The sequence below is a fragment of the Dendrobates tinctorius genome, unplaced genomic scaffold (assembly GCF_039654945.1).
Source record: "Dendrobates tinctorius isolate UK_male_01 unplaced genomic scaffold, ASM3965494v1 ptg000070l, whole genome shotgun sequence".
Lineage (NCBI taxonomy): Eukaryota > Metazoa > Chordata > Amphibia > Anura > Dendrobatidae > Dendrobates > Dendrobates tinctorius.
In genome coordinates this window covers 46360427-46384532 of record NW_027361738.1, presented here as the reverse complement: position 1 = coordinate 46384532, position 24106 = coordinate 46360427, and the positions used below count along the sequence as shown (strand labels likewise).

Sequence of the window (24106 nt, the reverse complement as noted above, 5' to 3'; positions counted from 1 at the left end):
CAGTATCGGCCATTATTTTTTTTCCCCAAAACCCCTTCAATTCTGAATAATAGGAGAAAGTTCTCCTACAATCTTTTAGAGTAGAAACCTGGTTCTTTTAATTTTTAACCATTTTTTTTAGATTCAGTATATACTGTTTTTATTAAGTATACTACATTTTAATATTTAAACTGTTAAAATAATTTTATGACGAAATAGTGAGCACTCCGGACTTTAAAGGGTATTCGCACCCAGCTTACCCTACATGGATCAGTGTCAATTAACAGATTTCCACCTCAACTTGTTGAGCATGAAACAAACAATGACGAAAACACTTCTTTAAAATGGCTTTATGACTTCAACAAGTTCTGATAAGTCATTAATAAAGAACGACCAGCAATAATCACCATTTTACGGGCCGAAACAATATTTCTGAGAATTACATAGCAAGGAGTTGGAGACTGATAAAATGTAAAAATCTGTATTTAGTGAGTTGATGGTCCACGCTCTCATGACTGTTCAGTCTATGCTATGTCCCCTGTGATGTGTGTGGCTAAGGCTACTCTACATCTACGGCATCTTATGTATTTTATCTTACAAGAAAGTTCATTGAGCCTTTGCTATCTTGGCTTACAATTGCTTTTCTTTCCTGAAGGGAATAGGAGGACAGATGGACAGTATCACAGTATGTATAGCTGACTTTTTACACCTTGATTTTGCTCTCCAGTGCTAGCTGCCCAAGCTTCTTCCTTGTTATGTTGACTTGTCCCTTTCCCTAGTTTGGCAATTTGCTTATTTCCCCGTTCATGTTACATAAAATCCACAAGCATTGAATGTCATTAATAAAAGGGTTTATTTTTGGGGTGCTTTACAGATGGGTTCATACTTTTAACTAGTGGGTGGTATTGGGCAATAATGCTGCCAAGTTGGAAACTAGAACTTCCTTCCATGATGTTAAAGAGAACCTGTTACCTTGGAAGATGCTAGTTACCTGCAGGAGAATAGAGTTCCAATGCGGCCGGACCGCCATAATGAAAGTTCAGCTGTCAGGAGAAAATGAACTTGTTTAAACTCTGGAGACTTCGGCTTTCAGTCATGGGGCGGTGCATAGAGTGATTACAGTCACCGTTCACTAAACTGGGAGCGGCTGCTGCAATCACACCCTGACAGATTGATTTACAGCTCGTTCTGCACAGTGGCACTGCGAGGCTAGCTATCATTCAAAGTGCCAGGGTTTGCTTACCGCTTCGGCTCCCAGTACAGTGAGCAGTAACTGTAATTGCTGCATGCACCGCCCCCATGACTGAAAGCCGGCGGCTACCGGCAGGAAATAAGTTAATTTTCTCCTTTCAGTAAGTCAGCCAGGCAGCATTGTAAGTCTATTGACGTACAGATTAACTCTATATCTACTCGTAAATAGCATTTTCAAGGTGGTAGGTACTTTCAGTGTGTCAGATGGATTCATAGAGAGAATGGGTAGACATGTGTAGATTGATTTATTTTATTTTTTTCACATCTGTTTGTAATCTGTGAGTTCTGTTATAAGACCTCTTTGATTATGAACGTTTGTTGCACATTAACTCCTTCACTGCTGCGCTGAAAGGCGATCCTCACGTCTTGGTGTGTTTTACCTTCACTGACAGTTGTGCATTCCATCAAGGAACACTTTCAAAATGAGTCATGTGACACAAGCGGTCGCGGCTTTTTCTTAACGTCAAACGGACAGAATCAGGCGAGCGCTAAAGGTGCTTCTTGCCATTGGCAAAGCACACCAAAAAATGGTGAGTACAGTTTCACAAACTCCTTGCTCCTCCCTCACATCACTTTATCCCGTTTTGTAGCCATGTCTTTGGTGTAATGTTGTACCCCTTGGAATGGATAACCCAGAGCTGGTCAGAAACCAGAAAGATTGTGCTACTCTGTTAGACCTATTTTCGAGGAACTTGTTATAGCGAATTTAGGAGTCATCACTTCTTGGACATTTATGACATCCACAAGATATGCTAAAAATGTCTGATAGATGTAGGTCCTATCTCAAGAAAAAGTCCCAATCTTGTACCTTTGGGAATGGCAAGGTGACTGCGGTTTTCTTCTTTCTCTTATATGGAAGTTCAGTAAATTGCCGAACTTGCATTTTGTGGACATGCCGGAAGTGTCTGAGATGAGTATACCACAGTAATTATGTCTTTAATAACCATGAAAAGGACACCGCATAAAGACAAAAATATACCCACAGGAAGTTTGCCCCTACTGCTATAACCCACCTTTTATATTACTGATTATAATCTGTATACAAAATTAAAGGGAGTCTGTCAGTAGATGTGTTACCACTGAACTGCCATCAGTAACTTTTTTGCTTTCTAAACGTGACCTTCAATGTAATATTGGGGGCAAGATTTTGTAAAATGAGCTGAACGTGTTGTGTCTAAAATATCTTCTTAGAGTCAAGCAGGTGGAGCCATAAGGGAAAGGAGTCTAACTGGCCATGCCCAAATTCCACCCATTACGACTTTATTGATAGGCAAGCAATTAGAACTACATGGCAAAGGAGTCAAGCTGGCCATGCCTCAAACCCACCCAGTATGAGGTTATTGATGGGCAAGCAGATGGAGCTATATGGCAAAGGAGGCACACCGGTCATGACCCAAACCTGCCCAGTATGACTTTATTGATAGGTAAGCAAGTGGAGCTATATGGCAAAGGAGTCAAGCTGGCCAAACCCAAAACCCACCCAGTATGACTTTATTGATGGGTAAGCAAGCAGAGTCACATGGTAAAGGAGTCAAGCTTTCTATGCCCTTAACCCACCCAGTATGACTTTGATAGGTAGGCAGGTAGAGCTATGTGGTAAAGGAGTCAAGATGGCCATGCCCCAAACCCGACTGGTATGACTTTATTTATGTCTCCGAGGCCCTTGTTTGTTTTTTGGTTCCAGCACATGGCGGTGCTCTTGGTATACTTTCTCCAGGTTCACCAGTGCTCTTCATATGCCTTTGAAGCTGCCAGCCTTTTAGATGAAGCTTTTGGATGGGCTAGAGATGACACGCGGCATCCTTTTGACTTGTACGCCGTCCTTTTGTAGGTTTAGGGCTCGGCACCTTTTAACTCTTTTGCCAAGTGACTTTTTCTCTTTGACTTGTAATTTGCATACAGTGCACGAAGCGACTAAACCGCTTACTTTACACGAAATCCTGCTGCTAATATTACACACCATCGCATCTTCAGAAAGCAAATGAGCTATTGTGACAGCTGCTGATGGCGGTGTAGTGATAATAACCTACTGACAGGTTCCCTTGAAGTCAATTTGTAAATAACATGACGCTCCTTATCGTGCACCTATAGTAAATTATAGCCTGTATTATAATCCAGAGCTTCATTCTAAATGCTGGATTTCATTAGAAACAATTCACAAGTATTTTAGTTAACCCCCTAAAGTGCAGGAGGAGGGGGCAATTAGTTTTTGCAGGTTAGTGGATATTATAAAAACAGAACTGGGCCAGAAAATGCATAAAATAAACTGTTGGACTAGACAAGGTTGATGGGTGATTCCAGCTCTCAATCTTGCAGAATAGTTATTTCAGCTCTGAAGTAGCATACAGGCTGTAATTCAGGAATGTAAAACGATGTTCTATATCACCTGTATTATGTTGTTTTGTCTTGAGAATTTGCACCTTGCAGATTAAGGAATTACCTGTAGGCAGTGTGATCAGTAGAATATTTAGTAGTCAGTGAGAGATCGGTGGTTTCTTGATAAATTACATGGGGCCTGGACTACTTAGGATATAGTAAGTATTCTGATATCAGTTGGCAAATGGAAGGAGGAAATCCAAAAGTTTGAACAATTTTGAATGTAGAAGTAGTTTGTGTTTCATGGACAATATTGTTACTCCTCCTCCTCTTTTCCCTGAGATTAAAGGGAATCTGAAGGCAGGATTTTAATCTGAAAGCAGCATGATGTAGGGAAAGAGACCCTGATTCCAGTGATGTGTCACTTAGTTTATTGAGAGCAGTTGTCATACAGTCAATTCTCTCTCAGCAGAGCTCAAATGCTCAGCTGCAAATAACCCCTCCCAAATCAGTGATTGGCAGCTTTCTGTGTATATTGTATGGTGACAAAGAGCGGTGTGGTTAGACTCGGAAGGGATTTGAGAGACACCTAGTTCTTTAGTGATAATCTCCTGCTGATTTTATTGAAGCAACAAAGCACAATCCAGTAAGTGACACATAACTGGAATCATGCTCTCTGCCCCTACATCATGGTGCTCTGAGATTCCAGAGTTAAAACCTGCTGACAGATTTCCTTTAAATAGCATTAGGCTGTACGCTCATCAAGACTCATGTGTAAGACATACCTTTAGAGTTAATCGTGTGTATATGCCACATCCGTTACCTGGCAGGACTCCTTATTTCAGCACATTACTAAGTAGCTCTAGTGGAGTGGAGATGGGTGATGCATCTGCCCCCACAGCCTCCCGATCCTCCAGGTGGTCTGCTAAAGTGTTCAAATAAAAGAGGGCGCATGAGCCCGTCTCTGCTCTCCTTACTTACCCAGTTGGCTCACATGAGTCCTAGATGTCCCCATTCTGATTCACTTATTTTCTAAAATGTCCGGCATAAGTAGCAAGTTGAGCCTGTTGTGAGTTCATTCTCTGGTTCACCAGTTGTGAGTTCTCCTTCCAGACTCCCTCTGGTGGTAACAGGAGGTAGTGAGGCTGATTTGATCGGTGGAGATCTGCCACCTGAGAATGAGGATGACGATTGGACCTCAGGTGTCTCAGATTGGATTTAAGACAGCCGACGCCCTATTCAGTTGCTGGTGATTCCTTCTGGCTTGTCAGCTCTTGGTTTTCAGCTCTGTTCCAGTCATCTAAAGCTAAGTTTTTCTGCTAATGTTCACACTTGATTTTGTTGGTCTATTCAGTTTTTTTGTGTGGTCAGTCAGCCCCGGCTGGGGGGCTGTGCTGAATTTCCACTCTTATTTATCAGTATTTTGCCAATTTGCTTTTTGTCCCTTACTAGTTTGGTCTCTTTTTGCTCTGTCTCAGAATATTTCAGAGTGCTGATATAGTGGGAGAAGTCTAGTGACTTCAGGGTTAATTTTGCTATCAGAAGTGTTGGACATTATTTTTGTAGGGTTTTTTGCAGGTTGCAGACAGTGTCTTTCCTTTCCTTTCTAGTTAGTTCGGGCCCCATCGTTTGCTCAGCCTATTTTCCTGCCTGTGTTTGTGCCTTCATCTTGTTTCACTGTCAATACATGTGTGGGGGCTATCTATTCCTTTTGGGTCTGCTCTGGGGCAGTTAGTTTTCCCCTTTTCATGCTTAAGGCTTATTTAGTCCTCTGGCTGTGACGAACCGTCTAGGAACATCGTAGGTACGCTCCACGGCTGCTGCTAGTTGTGTGGTAGGATCAGGGATCTGCAATCTGCATAGTTACCAACCTCTCTGGTTTTCTGTGACTTAGCTTGTTTTGCTTTTTTCTCCTTGGTGACCCATTCATAACAGAAAAGAAACTTAGCTTTAGATGACTGGAACAGAGCTGAAAACCAAGAGCTGACAAGCCAGAAGGAATCACCAGCAACTGAATAGGGCGTCGGCTGTCTTAAATCCAATCTGAGACTCCTGAGGTCCAATCGTCATCCTCATTCTCAGGTGGCAGATCTCCACCGATCAAATCAGCCTCACTACCTCCTGTTACCACCAGAGGGAGTCTGGAAGGAGAACTCACAACTGGTGAACCAGAGAATAAACTCACAACAGGAGCCATTGAGACCAGAAAAGGTCATGCACACTGGTTTGGAGCCCTAGGCTTCGTTCTCGGGATCCATTGTAACCTACATTGGACCCTGTCCAGTGGCAAATGTTTGAGTCTTTTCGTTAGTGATCTGCAACAGCACATCTTATCAATGTATACCGTCTTCTGGTAAGTGCACAGATCCCAATAAGTTGAGTAAGTGACCACTAAATGGATGCAGATGCCTCCTCCATCTCTCAAGAACTTTACGCTGTGGTCAGCTGTGTTTGGTACTACATCCATAAGAAGAAAGCCTGGAACTACCGATCGAAAACAAAATTTCCTTTATTAAAAAATCCATTAAATCATCATCATAGCAGGATAGTAACATTTTCCTGACGCGTTTCGACCTTATGGTCTTGGTCATAATTACGTCATGTTACAACTAAGACCAAACGGTCAAAACGTGTTAAGGAAATGTGTTGGTGTCTTAAAATGAAAGGAAATTATATTTTAGTTGGAAGTTCCCGCATTTCTTCGTATTGATATGGTTTGCCTGGGTAATCCAATGGGCTATCTGGAAATCCAGTGGAAAATGTGGTGGTGGTGGTGGTGGAAGAGCTGGACTGGTGAGCGGCCTTTTCCTTTTTATGGTTGGCAATGGATTTTTTTTTTGTAAATGGTAGGAAAAGCTGGAACAAGCATGACATGTGAACGCGGCCTAACAAAAGAATCACCAGTATTCCGAATTGATCAGAAATGTCTTTTACTTACTGCATTGGGTTATGTTTGTCTCCGTTCTTGGTTTCCCCTTTGTGGTGTTTGTGGTCACTCTCCCACTACCCTCGTTGCCCCAGAGAAAAATGTAACCATATAAGCAGTTGTGTCATTGTTCGGATCTATTCCCTGTTCCGTTTCTTGTTTTTCTCGTGGCGTTCGTTAAGCAATAAGACAAAACCCCAGCATGGGCTTGCAGTGTTTCTTGTCGTTGTGAGACATTAATGGAGTATTTAGCGTTTGATGTATGATGAAAGGTTAACTTGACTCGGGTCAGTACATCCAAATTATTTCCTAGCTGATGCTATTTGATACAAGATCGCTATGTGTTTGGGAGGGGTGAATAAAACACTGATGCTGCTTCAGAATACTTGTCGTAGGAGAAGCAGTTGATCACGAGCTGCAAAATTCCAACATATTAGGAGGATCATTTTTTAGATACTGTTGCAAACTCTTTCCTAAAATATTAATGTGTTAGAACCATGTGCTGCCACTGGGTTAGCCTAATTCTGAGGAATCGTTTATAGTGGATTCAATAGACACTTAAAGGGGTAGTGTCAATATAGTGCCTCCTGCCTGTCGCCTTCTTGCTTCGCTGGGCGGTCGGTGCACGCCGGCTGACCGTTCCGCACAGTGACTTGGTTGAGCCGATGGCCAGAACTGTGTGCTCTTCCATACTACAGGCTATGGAAGAAAGCTTCTCCTGCCTTGAGCTGAGGATAAGGGTCCTGAAGCTGGCAGAATCCTCCCAACTTCAGAGCAGCACTCCTTGCCTGGGTGACCATCCACCTCTGATATACTGCAGGAGTGGCTGGTAACCCAGGCAGAAGCAGTAAAATTAAAAAATCTCTCAGAACCTAATAACTGAGAGCATTCTTAAAAAGAGGCAAATTGCCATTGCATCTTTCCACCACCCATGATGTTGAGACAACCCCTTTAAGTCGTGGTTTATATGATGATTGCTAAAAAATCCCATGGATCGAAATTTAATTTTAAGAAAACTGGTGAAGACTTTAATTAAGGTGGGGGTGATGATCGAGCCTTATGCACACGGCCTGGGGAGAACTTTGCGCTATGGACCCGTAGGAGCTGCCTTATGATGGCTCTACTCACTGACCATACAGACTACTGCAAAGATGTAATACCTACAAGAGACTCCGGCTCTGAGCACCTGTCCGTACGGACATTGTGTCTGTCTTGTTTTAAGAACAAGTAAATAGAATAAGTGACCCGCCGCATCAGTTATACTAATGAAAAGAGAGGGGTCCCATTATTTATTATAGGGTTTGTCTGGGTTCTGTTTTTTAGAACTTTAATTTTCCTTTTTAATAGATCCCCCTAATAATCAACGCGTCCCCTCTTCTTTCATTGCATAACTATCCTAAAGATAGGCCATCAATGTTAAAGTCCTGGACAAATCCTTTAAATCAGTATAGACAAATTGAATGCTTGGACAGATGTGTGCTCAGAGCCTTAGGCAAGTTACTTCTGAAATTGCATTTGACAAAATAAAATGCAGGGTACCAGACAGTAGTTTCATTTGTTTTATGTTTTATTTACTTGGACATATAATTGCTGGTGCTGTCACTTGCACATGCACTTTTTTTTTATTTTTTTTTTACATATATACAAAATTCACCAAGGCCGATAGTGAACAATGATTTTCCAAATTTCCAATATTTTTCTATCCCCTTTTCCTTGTCTATATCGTTATAACCTCGTACTTATCACATTCTGATACTTTATCTGTGCAAAGTCCTAATAAATTCACAAAACCACGCTTCTGGAAAGCAGCACTGGACAGCGTTATTTGTTATAATTCATTTTCAATTATGAAGAAACCAGAGCAATTTATGTATGGAAATGTTTTGGTTTTTTTGTTTTTTTTTAGTTCATGCTTTTTCCATTAAGGTAGCAATGGTTTCTGAAATGAATTATGTCCACATGCAAATATATTGAAAAATATGAAGCATCAGTCATTAAACATGAGCAACGTGTTATCCAAGAAAAAACAAGTTCCATTACTTCTTGATCAGAGTCTTTCTAAACATTGTATATCAGGCGTATATGATGTTTACAAGCGATTATATTGTTCTTTTGTAAGAAATGCTTGATCGCAGCTCCTGTACTTACCTGAGATGTCTGTGAAAAGTGCCTGTGTCCCTCTCAGAAATCTGGACTAGCCAATGGTCCAATTTCCGTTTACCCTCTCCCGGTTTTCCTTTTGTTTGCAGAAGCTTCAGCGATTTCTTGTATTTTTTTTTATATATAATTAATGTCTCCAGTACATCTGTTCTGGCCGCTTGATGTAAAAGTTTATTAGTTGTATGTGTTGGTAATGCTATCTGTTTTGCTCTGTTTGAATCATATAGTCTGCTCTTCAGGATTTAGGTTCTGGTGCTGTTCAATGTTTGTAGACTTCAGTCTCTGTCTTCCCTATAGCTAAGTCATACAGTGTTTTTACAGAAAACCATTCAGCCCCTCCAGATGTTACCACGTACACCTCAGAGCACTCCATACAAGTAGAAAGACCACAGGGATCCACATCAAGGGCCACCTCGAAATATGGCAATGCCGAACTTATGGAAACAGGAGATGGTAAGTACCAGTTGGGATCGCCAAATAGAGAATTTAATACCATGCAAAATCTGATTTTATTACCTTATTCTATAATTGTAGTGTTTGTCAAATTCTACAGTTGTAGTTGAAATCCCTGTGATGAATTCCCTGTATTAAGTAGGGGCTTCTACTCAAAGGGCTGAATACTTATGATCATGTGATATTTCAGTTTTTCTTTTTTAATAAATTTGCATAAATTTCTACATTTCTGTGTTTTGTTTTTTTTTTAGTCAAGATGCGGTGCAGAGTGCACATTAATGAGAAAAAAAAATGAACTTTTTTGAATTTACCAAATGGCTGCAATGAAACAAAGAGTGAAAAATTTATAGAGGTCTGAAAACTTTCTGCACCCACTGTAGATTTCTCTGTGAATCTGCTTCCAGAGATTATTATAAATAGAAGGAGGCGTTACCAGTGTGATGTGTAATGGCCGCTCTCTGCTCTTACAAATTTCATTGCAAAGCTGTGTGTGATTACACCTGACACATCTGCAGGTTCCTCTCAGCTTCAATTTCCATCTCACAGGCAGCCAGTCTTGCAATATAGCAGAGCTGTGAGAGCTGCAGCTGCTAACGTTTTTGTAAGAAGACAAAGTTCAGTTCTACTTTTGTGTTAGTCACATGTCTCACATTGGTAACTCTTCTTTCATTTAAAATATTAACCTCTGGAAGCAGACTCTCAAGCAGATCAATGTTCTGTCCTTAGATCTTAACAGCTCATTTACATATAAGAAAAATGTGGATTTCTCATTAATAAATCATATTCCCTTTAAAGCATGGTACTCATCAGAGCAGCAGGTAAAAGATCTCAACTCCTATTTGACCATTCCGCTTAAGATCATTTTATGAGCAATCACTTTGGGGTCTTATAACCCAGATCCTTTCCAGTTTAACGAATGTGTAACTAAAGAACAACAAGTCTTAAAAAAAAAAAAGCTAGTTATACTTTAAAATGCAAATGTGAATGCAAATATTGTGAAGTGTGACACATGTATACTGGAAGAGGTACTCCTGGTGCATATGCTGGACATATGAACCCGGAGATGATGATAAAAAAACTTGTAAAAAAGATGATCTGAACAGAAGCTTGATGGGAATGATATATATTGACTAACGTTTTTTTCTTATTTAAAGGGAATCTGTCACCCCCTGGACGAATTTAAGCTATTTCTATGGGCATATAGGTAATTGATTGGTTAAACCAGTCTTACCTGTATGTCCCATAGCTGTGGTGTAGATGTTGAGAAAAGGAGTTTTAAAGGGAACCTGTCACCTCATTTCTGAGCTATGGCCACTGCCTTTCGGGGCTTATCTACAGCATTCTAGAATTCCGGTCCGATGGGTGTCGCAGGTCCGGGTCCGGCACCTCCCATCTTCTTGCGGTGTTGTGGCTCCTGCGCAGGTGTACTGATCTGCCCTGTTGCAGGCAGAGCACAGTACTGCAGTGCGCAGGCGCCGAGAAAGGTCAGAGAGGCCCTGCGCACTGCAGTACACTGCTCTGCACTCAACAGGGCAGATCAATACACCTCCGCAGGAGCCACAACACGAAGCAAGGAAGACGACGACATTGCAAGAAGATTGGAGGCGCCGGACCCGGACCTGCGATGCCCATCGGAACAGACTACATCAGACCCACCCCTAAGGGTGAGTATAATAAAACTTGTTTTTCTTATCTTTCAGGTTAGAAAAGGTAATGCTGTAGATAAGCCCCGAAAGGCAATGGCCACAGCTCATAGCTCAAAATTGAGGTGACTGGTTCCCTGTAGGCTGTGTTCACACACAGCATTTTATAGCGGTATTTTTAGCGGTTTTTCCAATAAAACTGCTATAAAACCGCATTCATTTCTATGCATTTTGCACTTTTTGTGCATATTGATGGGTTTTTTTTACCGCGAAAATACCGCACCGCGGTAAAAAACGCAGCATGCTCATTAATTTCACTGATTTTTCCGCGTTTCTGGCTAGTTCTATGCGTTTTGAAAACGCGCGGGAAAAAACGCATAAAAACCGCGCGTTTACTGCGCAGTTTCCGCTCGGAAAACGCACAGAAAAAAACGTGCGGTTTCTGCGAAGCGAGTCAGGTTTTTCAGCAGAAATTTTCTGCTACGTGTGCACTTAGCCTCAATGTTATTTGTTAACAATTCCTTCCAGGCTCCTTTTTGTGCAAAGTTATTTCTTTGCTCGGCTTTATATTGCATTGCTTCAAACTCACCTCTGACTTATCGATTGTATTAATATTGGGTATTTGTAGTTAAAATAATGCATAGATTGTTCCCGTGTTGCAATATACAGACGTTTAATCAGGAAACTTCTAAATATAATTAAGTTTTTAATGAGATTATTGTTTAAGATAGTTAACACTAAAAATACCATGACATTTATCTGGATGTTAGAACCGGTTATTCTTTAACAGCTTTTAATTGGTTTTCTTTATCAATTCGTCCCAATATTAAAACCAAACTCTTAGAATTGCGGTGTTGGAGAAGAGAGCTGATTTGGTGGAAACAGTCGGCACAGTTTATTGGGGCCGATGTTAATTATTTTGTGAACAGTCATTTAAAATTGTGAGAAAATAATTACAAGTTACTGCATTCCTCAACACTGCAGAACAGCCGCTTCCGCAATAATGGATATTGCCTTTGGCAGCGATGGCTGCTGATTTTTTTTTTACTTTTTAACTCCTGGAAGAGTTAATGTGCTACTAGAGAACTGCAATGTGGCAATGATTAGGCGTCACGAGGCCATCAATGATCTTAGGATCTGACACATCTGTGAAGAAGAAGGGGTGACTCATAGCATTAGGCATTTTTTTTGTAATAAGAACCATCAGATAGAATAGTTCTTGAATTCATCACTTAGATGTTAAAGCAAAGAGGGACGAACATGGATGTTTCATGGCGAGGGGTTGACCATGTTGGAACTTCCACAATAGATGATGTCAGGGAAGAGAAAGATTCTGTATGTTAAATTTTAATGCCTGGGATTTTTGTGTTTACCGGGAGAGAAGCCTATACTAGCTAGGTCTAGATTCAGCTTACCCCCTTCCTCTCCCCAGTCAGGACACATGCACACTCTGCCAAGTGTGCATGTGTATGAGGAACCTAAAAGAATACCTATCCATAGCAGTCGATGCTGTACGGGTTCCTTAAAAAGATTTTTCAACGAAATACATCTATCATCCCCCCCATAATATAGGCAAAAAGATGTCTGCTTGTTGGGAGGTCCACCATTAGGACCCCGACAGATTGAGAGAACAGTGGGCCTAAAGAGAGAGAGCGCAAATTAATTTGCAGGTCACGGTCCAGTGGCACTGTTAACTGCCATGTAAATGATGACATCCCCTTCTTTTGATTAGTCAGCCTGGCACAATGTCATTATTGTGGCGTGACACGTCATACGTGATAACATGCCAGTCCAGCTAATCAAAAGAAGAGCCGCGAATGCTAGTAGGTATTTTTGCCAGACTGCCATCAAGCAGCCACAGATCACTCAAGTGGCCGATGCACCGAGTCCTGTGAATCAGTTCTCTAGCCCTGGTCTCCACTTCACCTTCACACCCATGACTGTTGCTAATACATGTAAGTGTATGGGATGAACCAAGACCAGAGTGGTCCTACCCCATAGATGTGGAAGAGTCTTAGTGCACATGATGGCTCCATTCAATCCCAACCGCAGTGAGTAGTAACACAGAAATCAGGACCTCATCCTCATGATCAGTGAAGGTCTCCTCTGCCCATCTGAGAATCAATGGGAAAGTCTGGATGGATTGCTTCATCCTTGGTAGATGTAGTGATCTGGCTAATATGTGGGTACTAGAATTTTTCTTTGTCCCCATAGTTGCTATAGTCAAGTGAAAACTGAAATAGTTATTTTTAAATATATAACTGGCCATTCAGACCACCATAATGTCAGTTTTTAGTCTGAATTCCTGGTGTATCATTGATCATTCTGCTTATTTATGCTTTCATAGGAGTCCCCGTAAGCAGTAGAGTGTCTGCGAAGATCCAGCAACTGGTCAACACCTTAAAAAGACCCAAGCGGCCTCCGTTACGGGAGTTCTTTGTGGACGATTTTGAGGAGTTATTGGAAGGTGAGATGCTTAATTGTTGTTTATTCTTCCAGTGCAAATTGCTGGAAATTTGGGAAACGGGGAAGTTCGGTTGGAAAATTACGTCTATACCACCGACTCAATGATACTTTTCTAATCAAGGATTCTGATTCTCTGTTAATTAGAATATTTTAGTAATGCCTGCACTATTGGAATAAGAGCTTTGAAAACCTGCTGAGAACTGATGGATGAAAATAACAAGTCTTGGAACTTCAGTTAAATAACTTTTTCAAAATTTAGCAAGGAGTAGGCTTTGTTATAAATTATATTGTGACTTTTCAAAGTGGTGAATTGGCCCCATTGTCTTTGGAAATTATCTATTGGTGTATTCTAGGGTTGAAAAACGTATCACCTATGCACAGGATAGGTGATAGCTTTTAGATTGTTTTTGGTCCAACGACTTGGATCTCCAGCAATCATCATAATGCCGTAATTGTTATCACTTTTATCCCATTAGAATGGAGCAGCAATGACACACCATTCATTCTCTATGGACCTCCCTTAGAAATCCGAATATTGCGTCGGCAGTTCCAAAGACAATTATTGGTTGGCAATGGAGTATGCACACTGTTGTTCAATTTTAATGGATTAAAGTTTAAAAGTTATCACTAAAGATGGTGCAAATCAATTTAGCATAGCCGATCAACCGGCCATGTCAGTATTCTGGAACCGATGCAGCCCTGCGAACTGACTCCCACTTGCCAGCATCCGTGACTTTTCCTTTGATTTTTTTGGTCTGGCTAGTTGTGAAAAGAGAAGCCTAGAATTCTGTCTAATAGAGGCAGTTCTCAGGGCTCCTTCAAGTCCAATGGAGGATTTCCAGTTATTGTAATAAAGAGCTGCCCTATTACAGCTCAATGTAAAAAAGATTGATAATATGGCCACCATGTGCGCGAGCCATAATGTTATGTGTAATAAAACACACAGCTTTAATAGCCGTCCTCCCTGATATCCGTAGACAGGACATTCAGTATGAGCAGTAGGTGATCTCTCCATGCAGCATCGCCCAAACTCCCCGCTCGGTCTTCTTTCTTTGGAGAGTATTAATGAGCGCTACACACCTGACTCCACTAGAATTGGCACGCTGTCACGTATCCGCTAATTGCATCTGATCAATTTGTCAACTTTCATTTGTGCTGAAGCGTGAGAGGTGCCCAAAGCCAATAAATACTATTTAGAATCTGGCAGAAGACTAATATCATAATAATCTCCTTTTTCCCAATAGTTTGGCTTAATTATAGAGCAGAGAAAAACACCACAGTAACATCCTGAGTGTTGGGAGTCCACATCTATTGTGTGTATATCAGTGAGTTTCTATATTTAAAAGAAAGAAGGAAACATTTACATGTTTTATGGCAGGAATGTGTAGAGGTTTTCTTTTATGATGCAAATGTTTAACATCATTCTGCAGTTTATACATAAATTAATCTTCAGAATGTATCAACTTTGTAAATCCATTGGCACAGATTTATTAGAACTTCTCAGCATTGCATAATTAGCCAAATTCATCAAAAGGATGGTCCGGCCTGCATTAGGTCTCTGTCACGTCCCCCTGGAACACCTGGAGCTAGACGGTAACGTTGGGTAATGAATCGCAGGTCTTCTTTAGAGATGGTGTGAGTTGTGTCCCATATTGGTTTCCTATGGAGCTGAAGAGGTTAACCTTTTCTATGCTGGTCGGAAGCATGCAGCTCCGTTTCTGCTGCTTCTGATCTGGTCATTACCTCTTCCTATAAAAACTGGTCAGAACTGCTTGTCCTTGCAGGTGAAAGATTTGTCTTTCTGTGCTGTGTGCTAAAACAAAGTGGTTGGAGCAGAGTTTTTGTAGAGGTGTTCTGTGGTTTGCTGTAGTACGTGCGTGTTTATCTCCTGGTCCCCGATCCCATTAAATGTGTTCCTCCCTGTCCCTATCCTCCTCCCTATCGTCGGTTAGTGCTTTTGTATGATTGAGGTTTTGTGTTATCCCTGTTTTGTCTTTGTGTTTTGTTTACTTTACATTTCTGTCCTGTGTCTCATGGGTGTAGGGGTAGGGACAGATCAGGGTTTAACAGGTGCATAGTAAGGCCTGGAGATTCGGGCCTCTCTACCTTCAAGAGTACCCCCAGGACAGGGATAGTTAGGGTTCCACTTCCAGGGACAGTTTGAGGTCCCTCTTCCTCATGACAGTCTGACCTGAGCTTATTTTCTGCTACATTGAAGAAGTTGAAGAACTTTACATCAACGACTGATTTAAGAACTGCCCACTCTTTATCACCAATTTATATGTATCAGAAAAACTGGCAGAAAGGCCTCTGAGTTTAAGGGGTTGTCTATTACAACCCTTTCTTAAATCTTACAGTGTCCATAATAAAATACCATATACTCCTGCAATGTTGGTGTTGTCATGTGATTGCTGCAGCTAATTATGGGGAGGTGATCGTTGCAGTTTGAAAGTGTGGTGGTTATTTCTTTTCTTTCCTTCAATTTTATGATAGACACTAAAGTAATTAAAAATGGATTGTCTGGTAGGTGGACAATGCTTTTAATTATATTTACCCTAATGTTTTCTTTATCATTTCATAGTTCTGAGTTACAGTCTGTTCTTATAGTCTACAGTGCGCTACCGTGTGCTTCCTTTTTTGCTTGAATGTATACGAGTTGCTGACTCTAGGTTAAGCGCCTGTTCACACTATGCTTATGCTTGGATGTGACGGTCAGTTTTTGAAATTTGTATTCATTTACCTTCTGACTGAGCACTCCACCTGTTAGCTGCAGGCGTTTTTAATCAAACCAGGGCCTTTTCCCCTCCACAGAGATATAGACACCAGTCCTAACAGAGGATTTTTCATAGGCTCCCATTCAGATGGAGACTACAGTCTTAGTGAGGATTGGCATAGGCAGGGACCTGGAAAACGAGAAATGCCTTAACGTGGCTTCCAGGTACACATAACTTGGCCATTTTATGCGCTAAACTTTCTCAATTTTTCATACTTCTGATGCAGTAATGCAATTCATTATTCATTTTTCATGTTTGCATGGTTTGGCGCTACAGTGTGCTTCCTTTTTTCCTTGAATGTATATGAGTTGGTGACTCTGGGTAAAGCACCTGTTCACACTATGCTTATGCTTGGATGTGACGGTCAGTTTTTGAAATTTGTTCTTATAGTCTAGACCTCTATTTATAGTTTTTGTCATCTGTACAAATAGTCAAAGACAGGTTTATTGTAGCCCCCCGTCCCCCTTTTGTTTCTATATTAGTGGTCTAAACAGCAATGTGGGCAGATATTTTTTTGTAGCCTACTCAATTATAACTGTGCTCGAGTTTTTTTGAATTTTCGTAAATTGTTTAGTCAACAGTCCCCCCATACATATAAATGTAGTTCTTTTTATCATTTATGCTCAGTCATGTTATCACATGGTAACCCACTGAGACTTAGGCTATGTGCCCACGTTGCGTTTAAATCCGGACACTGAGAACCAGACTCCTTCCCAGAAATCGCACGGAAAATTTTACCGTGATTTTACCGCGATTATGTTCGCGATTTTGCCGCGATTTTCGCGTGCTATATTGAAGCACTTTCCAAGCGATTTGAAGCATTGCTTGGAAAGTGACAGGTTGGTCACACTCGTCAAACATAGTGTTTGACAAGTGTGACCAGCTTTTTACTATTGAGGCTGTCTATGCGGCATCAATAGTAAAAGAAAGAATGTTAAAAATGATAAAAAAATAAAAAATCGGGGTATATTTACCTTCCGACATCCCGTGCAGCCTCAGCAACGCTCCCGTTCCCAGCGATGCCTTGCGAGACCTGTGATGACGTTGGTCTCGCGTTGCTATAGCGATCTCACGAGAGACTACGTCATTACAGGGCCTTGCCGCAAGGCATTAGGCTACTTTCACACATCAGTTTTTTGCCGTCAGGCAGGATCTGGCTTTTTTTAGAAAAAACGGATCCGGCATAAATTTTGGAGAACTGTAGAAACGGATCCGTTTTTTTGCTGGATCCGTCTCTGTTCCTGGCGGCTGGCCAATTGGATCTGAGCATGCGCAGACTTAAAAAAACCGGATCCGGTTGCTGGATCCGTCTTTTTCTGGATCCGGCGCATTCCGGCGCCCATAGACTTTCATTGTAGCAAAAAGCTGGAAGCGCCGGATCCGGCGCTTCCGGCTTTTTCGCCGGAGACAAAAAACGTTACAGTAGACGTTTTTTCAAGACGCCGGAATGAGACAAGTTGCCGGATCCGGCAAAAAACGGATGAAACGCAATGCCATCCGGCACGATCCGGCGCTAATGCAAGTCAATGGGGAAAAAACGGATCCGGCATTGCATTTTGCCGGATCCGTTTTTTCCAAAAAAAGCCGGATCGTGCCTGAAGGCAAAAAACTGATGTGTGAAAGAGGCCTTACTGGGAACGCTGAGGCCCGGGAATGCAGCGCGGGACGTCGGAAGGTAAATATACCCCGATTTTTTATTTTTTATTCTTTTTTTTACAGGGGTATGGTACCCAGGGCCTGGAGGACAGTCTCCTCTCCTCCACACTGTGGGTACCAACCGCACATGAGACGCTTAACTTTGCGCATGGTGGGCATAGCCACATGCGGGAAGTAAGCGGTTCTTATGCATTCCTATGGGTGCGGAATCGCGGCAATTCTTTGCGATTCCGCACAAAAGAATGAGCATGCTGCGATTTTTTCTGCGATGCGATTCCGCCGCTGAAAAAAGCGCAGCATTAGCACAGCATGTGCAGAATGCCATAGGAATGCATGGGGGGCGTTCTGTACACGATTATTAAACGTTTTGGCGCCGAAAATCACAGCAAAAACGCTTAAAAATCGCATCGTGGGCACATAGCCTTAAATGGGTTTTTGTTGTCTTCTGTGGGGTCACCATGTTAGTCATCAATACTGCCTGAGTGATGTAATTGGATGGATTGTTTCACAGTAAGTTTTCCACAGATGAGGAACAGAAGTTTATAGCAAAGATAATGATGATTACTGCACAGTGCCAGTTACACAGTTATAATCTAGAAGATGTTCAGCTTCCTGACTGTATATTTATAATATATTAGCTTATTAAGGAAAATATAGAGAAAGGCCTAGTCAAGTGTCTTCCCAGCAGGTAGAGACTGGCTCTAGATGCTGTACTGACACATAGTAGAATTTATAGTAGAGTAATGAGGAATAACATGCAGAATGAAAGTTAGAAATCAAGATGGAGGCTGAAGGGAAGAAAATAGGTTGAATTATGTTGAAATAAATGCACAGTATCTAAGAGAAGTGCAGAGATTGATAAAGAATGAGGTGGTGGTACAGCTATAGAAGAAAATTGTCAGTGCTGCTTTAGGAATGCAGCTCTGGAGTATAACACAGGCTGTGAGTCAGGATTAATACAAGATAAGTTGTATAACATGGTTACAAAGTTACTGAACATTTAGCCCCCGATTCAGTAAGACCCAAGATTTTCTCGCTGATCTTGATGAGAGGACATGGTGGAGTCAGATTCTCCTGTTTCATGAAGAGCTTCATGCCAGGAATTGGAGTGAGATTTCTGGTGTTGGTAGCGCCTGGTGTTGGTAGCGTCATGAATTAGATGAGGTGTGGCGTCACGCCCCGCTGCGCTCCTGTTCCACCCAACTTCCACCCATCTTGGCTTAGCTGGGAGAAGCTCAGCTGTTTGACAGGGCCTCAGAGCGGAACGGAAGCGATCCACTGATCTCCCCAGGAATGTTTCACATCTCCAATATAAAGGGATGGCTAATCTTCTTGTTCCCTAGGACAATTCGTACATGTTGTATTGACATCAAATCTGACGTTATTTTTTTGTCTAAAGTCCAACAGCCAGACCCAAACCAGCCAAAGCCTGAGGGAGCCCAGATGTTAGCCATGCGAGGGGAGCAGTTGGGAGTAGTCACAAATTGGCCGCCTTCATTAGAAGCTGCACTACAGCGATGGGGAACCATATCACCTAAAGCGCCCTGCCTTACCACTATGGATACCAATGGAAAACCACTCTACATATTGACATATGGTAAGAATCTGGATTTGTGTTGGCTGACGTAGGGCAAAAGAAATCATCAAGGTGTCTTTACCGTCATTGACCGCACTTACGCTGAGTGTTATGAAACCAGATGAAGCGTTCTGTGTCTTCTGAGCGAATTAAAGCGAAGAACAGATGCGCAGATGAGGTGAGCGCCTAAGGCCGGTCTTAAGTAAAGGCCAGTGAAGTTGTGGATTCGACTTTTACACCCAAATTAATCCGTTAAAGTGAATATAATGAAGGTAACGTCACTTTGATTAATGGCTTTACTGCAGTTGCTGCCATAGATGTTCTGACATTCATTACTTTACAGTTCAAGGAATGGAATTAATATGTAAATGTATTTCTGTTACTAATATGTGTCTATGGCTGTAATATGCAGCTCTTCCGCACAGGTCATCTGGCTGGTCAGGAGAGGAGGGAGCCATGCTTCAATTGTGTTATTTATGATTTAGAGTTTTGGGTTTTAACCATTTTTAGTTTTTTTTTTCCACTCTCTCCCACTGGAATGCAATAACTTGAGTATTATAATCCATGTAAGTGCCAGCATTATTATTATTATCTGCCCATACACTTAAAAGGATATTCCTATCTCCAATATCCTATCCCGATATGTAGTAGGTGTAATAATGTTAGCAAATACTTCCAATTAGAAATGTAGTGTAGTTCTTCTGATTCACTATGTTGTTTACCCCATGTGCAGGGCATTGCAGTAGCTTAGGTATCTATGGTTATGACCACTAACAGCTAACTGTCACTATATATAAGTGGTCGTAACCATGGATACCTAACCAACTGCAATGCTTTGCCCATGGAGTAAGCAACATGGCTAATCAGAACTACAATACATTTATAATTGAAGGTGTTTGCTAATATCATTATTATTACACCTTCGGCTCCGGCTCTCCAAAAGGCTGCCCTAGTTTTTGTTATTTAGCTGCATTGGTGACATCACATTTACAGCACTGCAGACAATCACTAAGCTCAATGGTTCTGCCTGTGTAGATGACACGATCTTATTGGCTACAGCGCTGTACCTGGGTGGGGTAAGTAATCGCCAGTTTTGTTTTTTTATAACTAACTCAGCACATGGTATGAAGATTTGTGAAATGAGACAATGGCTTTAACACTTTAACTCTTATGACACACTATGTCCGTCATAAGTTGTCTCCCTGCTGTTGATGTGGACTCCCAAGCCGAGCCTGCATCTTTCAAGGCAGATAATGGCTGATGTATTCAGTCATCATCTGCCTCTGACAAAAATCGGATGATCTCTTGGTTCTTAAAGGGAAGGTGCCACCAGTTCCTGTATTTTTGTGAAATTAAGCTTAAAATAGTAATTAAAATGTATTAATGCAATGTTTGCACTGTTTTCAAACATTTCTATATGAAAAATATATATTTTTTTTTACAAATATATATAATTACCACTAGGGGGAGCATTTTCCGTTTTAGAGCTCAAGCAAGTATAGTAAGACTTACCAGCTTTACGGCTAGCTGGAAAATTGGGGCAGTGACTGCTGACATCACCATTTCCCTCCCTTTTGGGTGTTCTAGTACCCCTGGGGCAGAATGAAGAGCAGCATCACAGGGCAGCGCCATTTTGAGGGTGCCTGCTGTCACCAGCAGTTACTGTCTCTCTCTCTCTCCCATCAGTCTTCATATGTCTCTCTCACCCAGATAAGGCTAGTTTCACACTAGCGTTTTGGAGCGCAGCGACGGCCTGCGCACGGCCGCCGCTAAGCCCCGCCCCCTTCCGCACCCCCGCCGGTAGCTCCGCCCACCGGCGCATGACGCTGCATGCGCCCTGCGTCCCCTATCTTTATCACAGGGGGCGCAGGCCATGCGCAGTATGCGTTTGGCGGCGCATGCGTCCTTTTGACGGTGCGCCGACCTGCGCCAAACGCAACCTGCTGCAGTTTGGTTGCGTCGGCGCACCGTCAAAAAGGCGCTTGCGCCGCCAAACGCATACTGCGCACGGCCTGCGCCCCCTGTGATAAAGATAGGGGACGCAGGGCGCATGCAGCGTCATGCGCTGGTGGGCGGAGCTACCGGCGTGGCGTGGCAGGGGGCGGGGCTTAGCGGCGGCCGTGCGCAGGCCGTCACTGCGCTCCAAAACGCTAGTGTGAAACTAGCCTTACATGCATCTCTCACCCCCCTCCACAATGTCTGGCCATTCACTGCAGACCTGCAGCTCCTTTTCTTACAGAGGAATGAATCACAGCTCCTGCCCACAGCTCCTGCTCCCATAATGCTGATGGTACGCTGTTCCTCATTGATGTCTTTGCAGTCTCTGCTACTCTGCCTGCGCTTTTCTTCCACATTTTACTCCTGTCAACCTAGGATCTGTTCTGCTGGAAGCAGTACTGCTTATGTCAGCAGATCCAAGGGCTCCATGAAAATGGCAGCAGAACACTCCCGCTACTGTGAATTGTGCAGCCCACAGGGACATCTCCATTATAATAGATAGGGTCGGCGTCTGTCTGTTATCTCCTGTGACCATGGGGCGCCGTATTATGACCCTGAAAGTGTCGTGCTGCTACTGTAAAAGCAAGATGTCAGCCCCCAGTACCTTCTTTAAACTCCTATAACAGACAAAATGTGTTTCAAATGCAATCAAAACTTGGTTATAACAGCATGTTATGCCACATTACACTGATTTATTAATGATCTACAAACGCCGTACCTTCCCTTTAAGGGGTAATCCCGCTACAGATCATGCTTAGTGAGATTGTCCACTACTTTTTGATCAATGACTGATTGACTGGTGTCTGACACCCGGTTCCATCGCCGATCAACTGGCCCAAGTCAGGGGCCCCTAGTCGAAAGTACTCCCTTACGGAGTACACACAGGGTACCACACATCCTCCTCTCATTGATTTGAATAGGAGGTGAATGTACAGTACCAAGACCCCGACCACTACCAGCTCCGCCAGTGAGTACTTCCGGCAGGCCACTGCTGGCACCGATAACAGCTAGTTGGCAGGGGTGCCGGGTGTAAGACCCTGGCTGATCAGACATTGATGACCTATCCTAAGGTAGTGGACAACCTCTTTAATATTTAAAGGGGCTATCCATCTAACATGTGCTTACAGCATTTTCTTAAGGACGCGGTCTCATTCCAAAAATGTTTCTTTTACAGATACTAGACAAATATTCAATGTTTACAAACTGTCCATTGGTAACACTGCCCCTAAGGGGTCTATTTACTCATTATTTTTCTTGCATAGTTACAGCTAGGTGGCGCTCATAGCATGCAGACCTAGGCTACACCTCCCAATTGGTAATTTGAGTGTAGTAATCACTGTATAAATGAATATACTGTTTGCTCCAACCAATAGAAGCTGCAGCGAGAATAATACCATATATCTGTCTGATCATCATAAACATTTATAAATTACTATAGGAATTAATTGAAAAAAAAAAATAAATGAAAAAATGAGCGCACTTTCGGCAGGAAAGTCAGTGGCGTGTTGGGTGGATTTTGGGGGATTGCTATGGGCCTGATGATTTCTGCATTTGCCCTGACATACAGAATAAACCAGCAGAATTGGCACTAGTTGCTTTAGACGGACACTCACTAGAAATCCTTCATTGTGTTTGTTACTGAGCCGGAAAAAGCTCTTAGTAAATTGGTTCTAAATTGGAGCACTTAATGGCCGACACCATGATCCAGTCTGGCTGTCTGCAGATGATGATTTCTAAAAAATTGCTCCCGTGATTTGTTGTGCGATCAGACAGTGCAAACACCCGGAACGTGACCTGAAATGCGATTTTTCCTGGCAGTGATAAATTCACTGACTGCGATGGCGGCTACTGAGCAATCACAGTCATTTTCTCTCTACTCGTGGTGCCGATGGTTCTATTCTTTTGGAATTAGTATTTGCGGCCTCCTGTACGTCTGAGTCATGTGCGGCTTTCCTAGATCAATACGTTTCTCCTCGCTGCAGGTTTTATTTTATGTAATAATGGATGAACGATTCCAAGCAAATCCGAAGTCACGGCTTATACTGCACATGTTAGCGGTTGTTTCTGTGAATCCCTGAAGCCTTCCCTTGTGTGGCTTATATGGAATAACAGGCGGGAATGGCCGTCCGCCACCTTGTGCTGTAGCTTTTGTATTTCTGTTTTTCTGCCTCCTTCACTGCTGACGACTGGAAATCCGGTGAAGTGTTTTCAGGACACGACATGTTGGTCTGCCGGTGTCCGCCTCCTGGGACAATGTTGGTGCCGCTTTCCTTGGGCTTCTCCTGATCATCCTCCCATAGATGTCTCCAACAACCGGAGTCTGAACACATTTAGCTTGTTTTATTATTGCTTTTTTTGTATAGTTTTTTATTTGTGCCATTTTTACTATCCACGCGATTAAGGAGTGGGGGACTAGCCCCTGGACCTCCCACCAACTCTAAGGCTGCGTTCACACGTTGCGGTTTTTTCGCATTTTCGTGGCGGTTTTTAACGCGAGATTTTGCCGCGAAAACGCAAAAAAACAGCATCCCATGCAATCCTATGGGATTCCGCAATGCTGTGCTAATGCTGCAGATTTTCCCGCGGCGGAATCTCATCGCAGAAAAATCCGCAGCATGCTCATTATTTTGCGGAATCGCGGCAATTCCACCCACATAGGAATGCATTGTTCTGCTTACTTTCCGCATGTGGCTGTGCACACCATGTGAAAAGTAAGCACAACATTTGCGGATGGTACCCACGGTCCGGAGGAGAGGAGACTGTCCTCCGGGCTTTGGGTATCATATCCCTGTAAAAAATAGAATTAAAATAAAAAATCGGGTTATATTCACCCTCCGATGTTCCTCACAGCGTCCCCAGGCTTCAGCGATACACGCGGCAGCTCCCGTTCCCAGTAATGCATTTCGAT

General features: G+C 42.5%; 1 protein-coding gene across 8 annotated transcripts in view; it reads left to right on the top strand.

The window, feature by feature from the left end:
* Positions 1 to 24106, top strand: part of DIP2C (disco interacting protein 2 homolog C) — a 535770-nt gene that overhangs the window by 287875 nt on the left and 223789 nt on the right. For 5 of the 8 annotated variants that reach the window (XM_073581626.1, XM_073581624.1, XM_073581625.1 and 2 more), the window contains 5 exons: positions 635 to 664; positions 1623 to 1760; positions 8954 to 9085; positions 13076 to 13195; positions 19024 to 19221. In XM_073581626.1, coding sequence (XP_073437727.1) covers positions 635 to 664; positions 1623 to 1760; positions 8954 to 9085; positions 13076 to 13195; positions 19024 to 19221 — 618 coding nt within the window. The remainder of the gene's footprint in view (positions 1 to 634; positions 665 to 1622; positions 1761 to 8953; positions 9086 to 13075; positions 13196 to 19023; positions 19222 to 24106) is intronic. The other 3 variants (XM_073581628.1, XM_073581627.1, XM_073581629.1) reach the window with 1 other exon arrangement.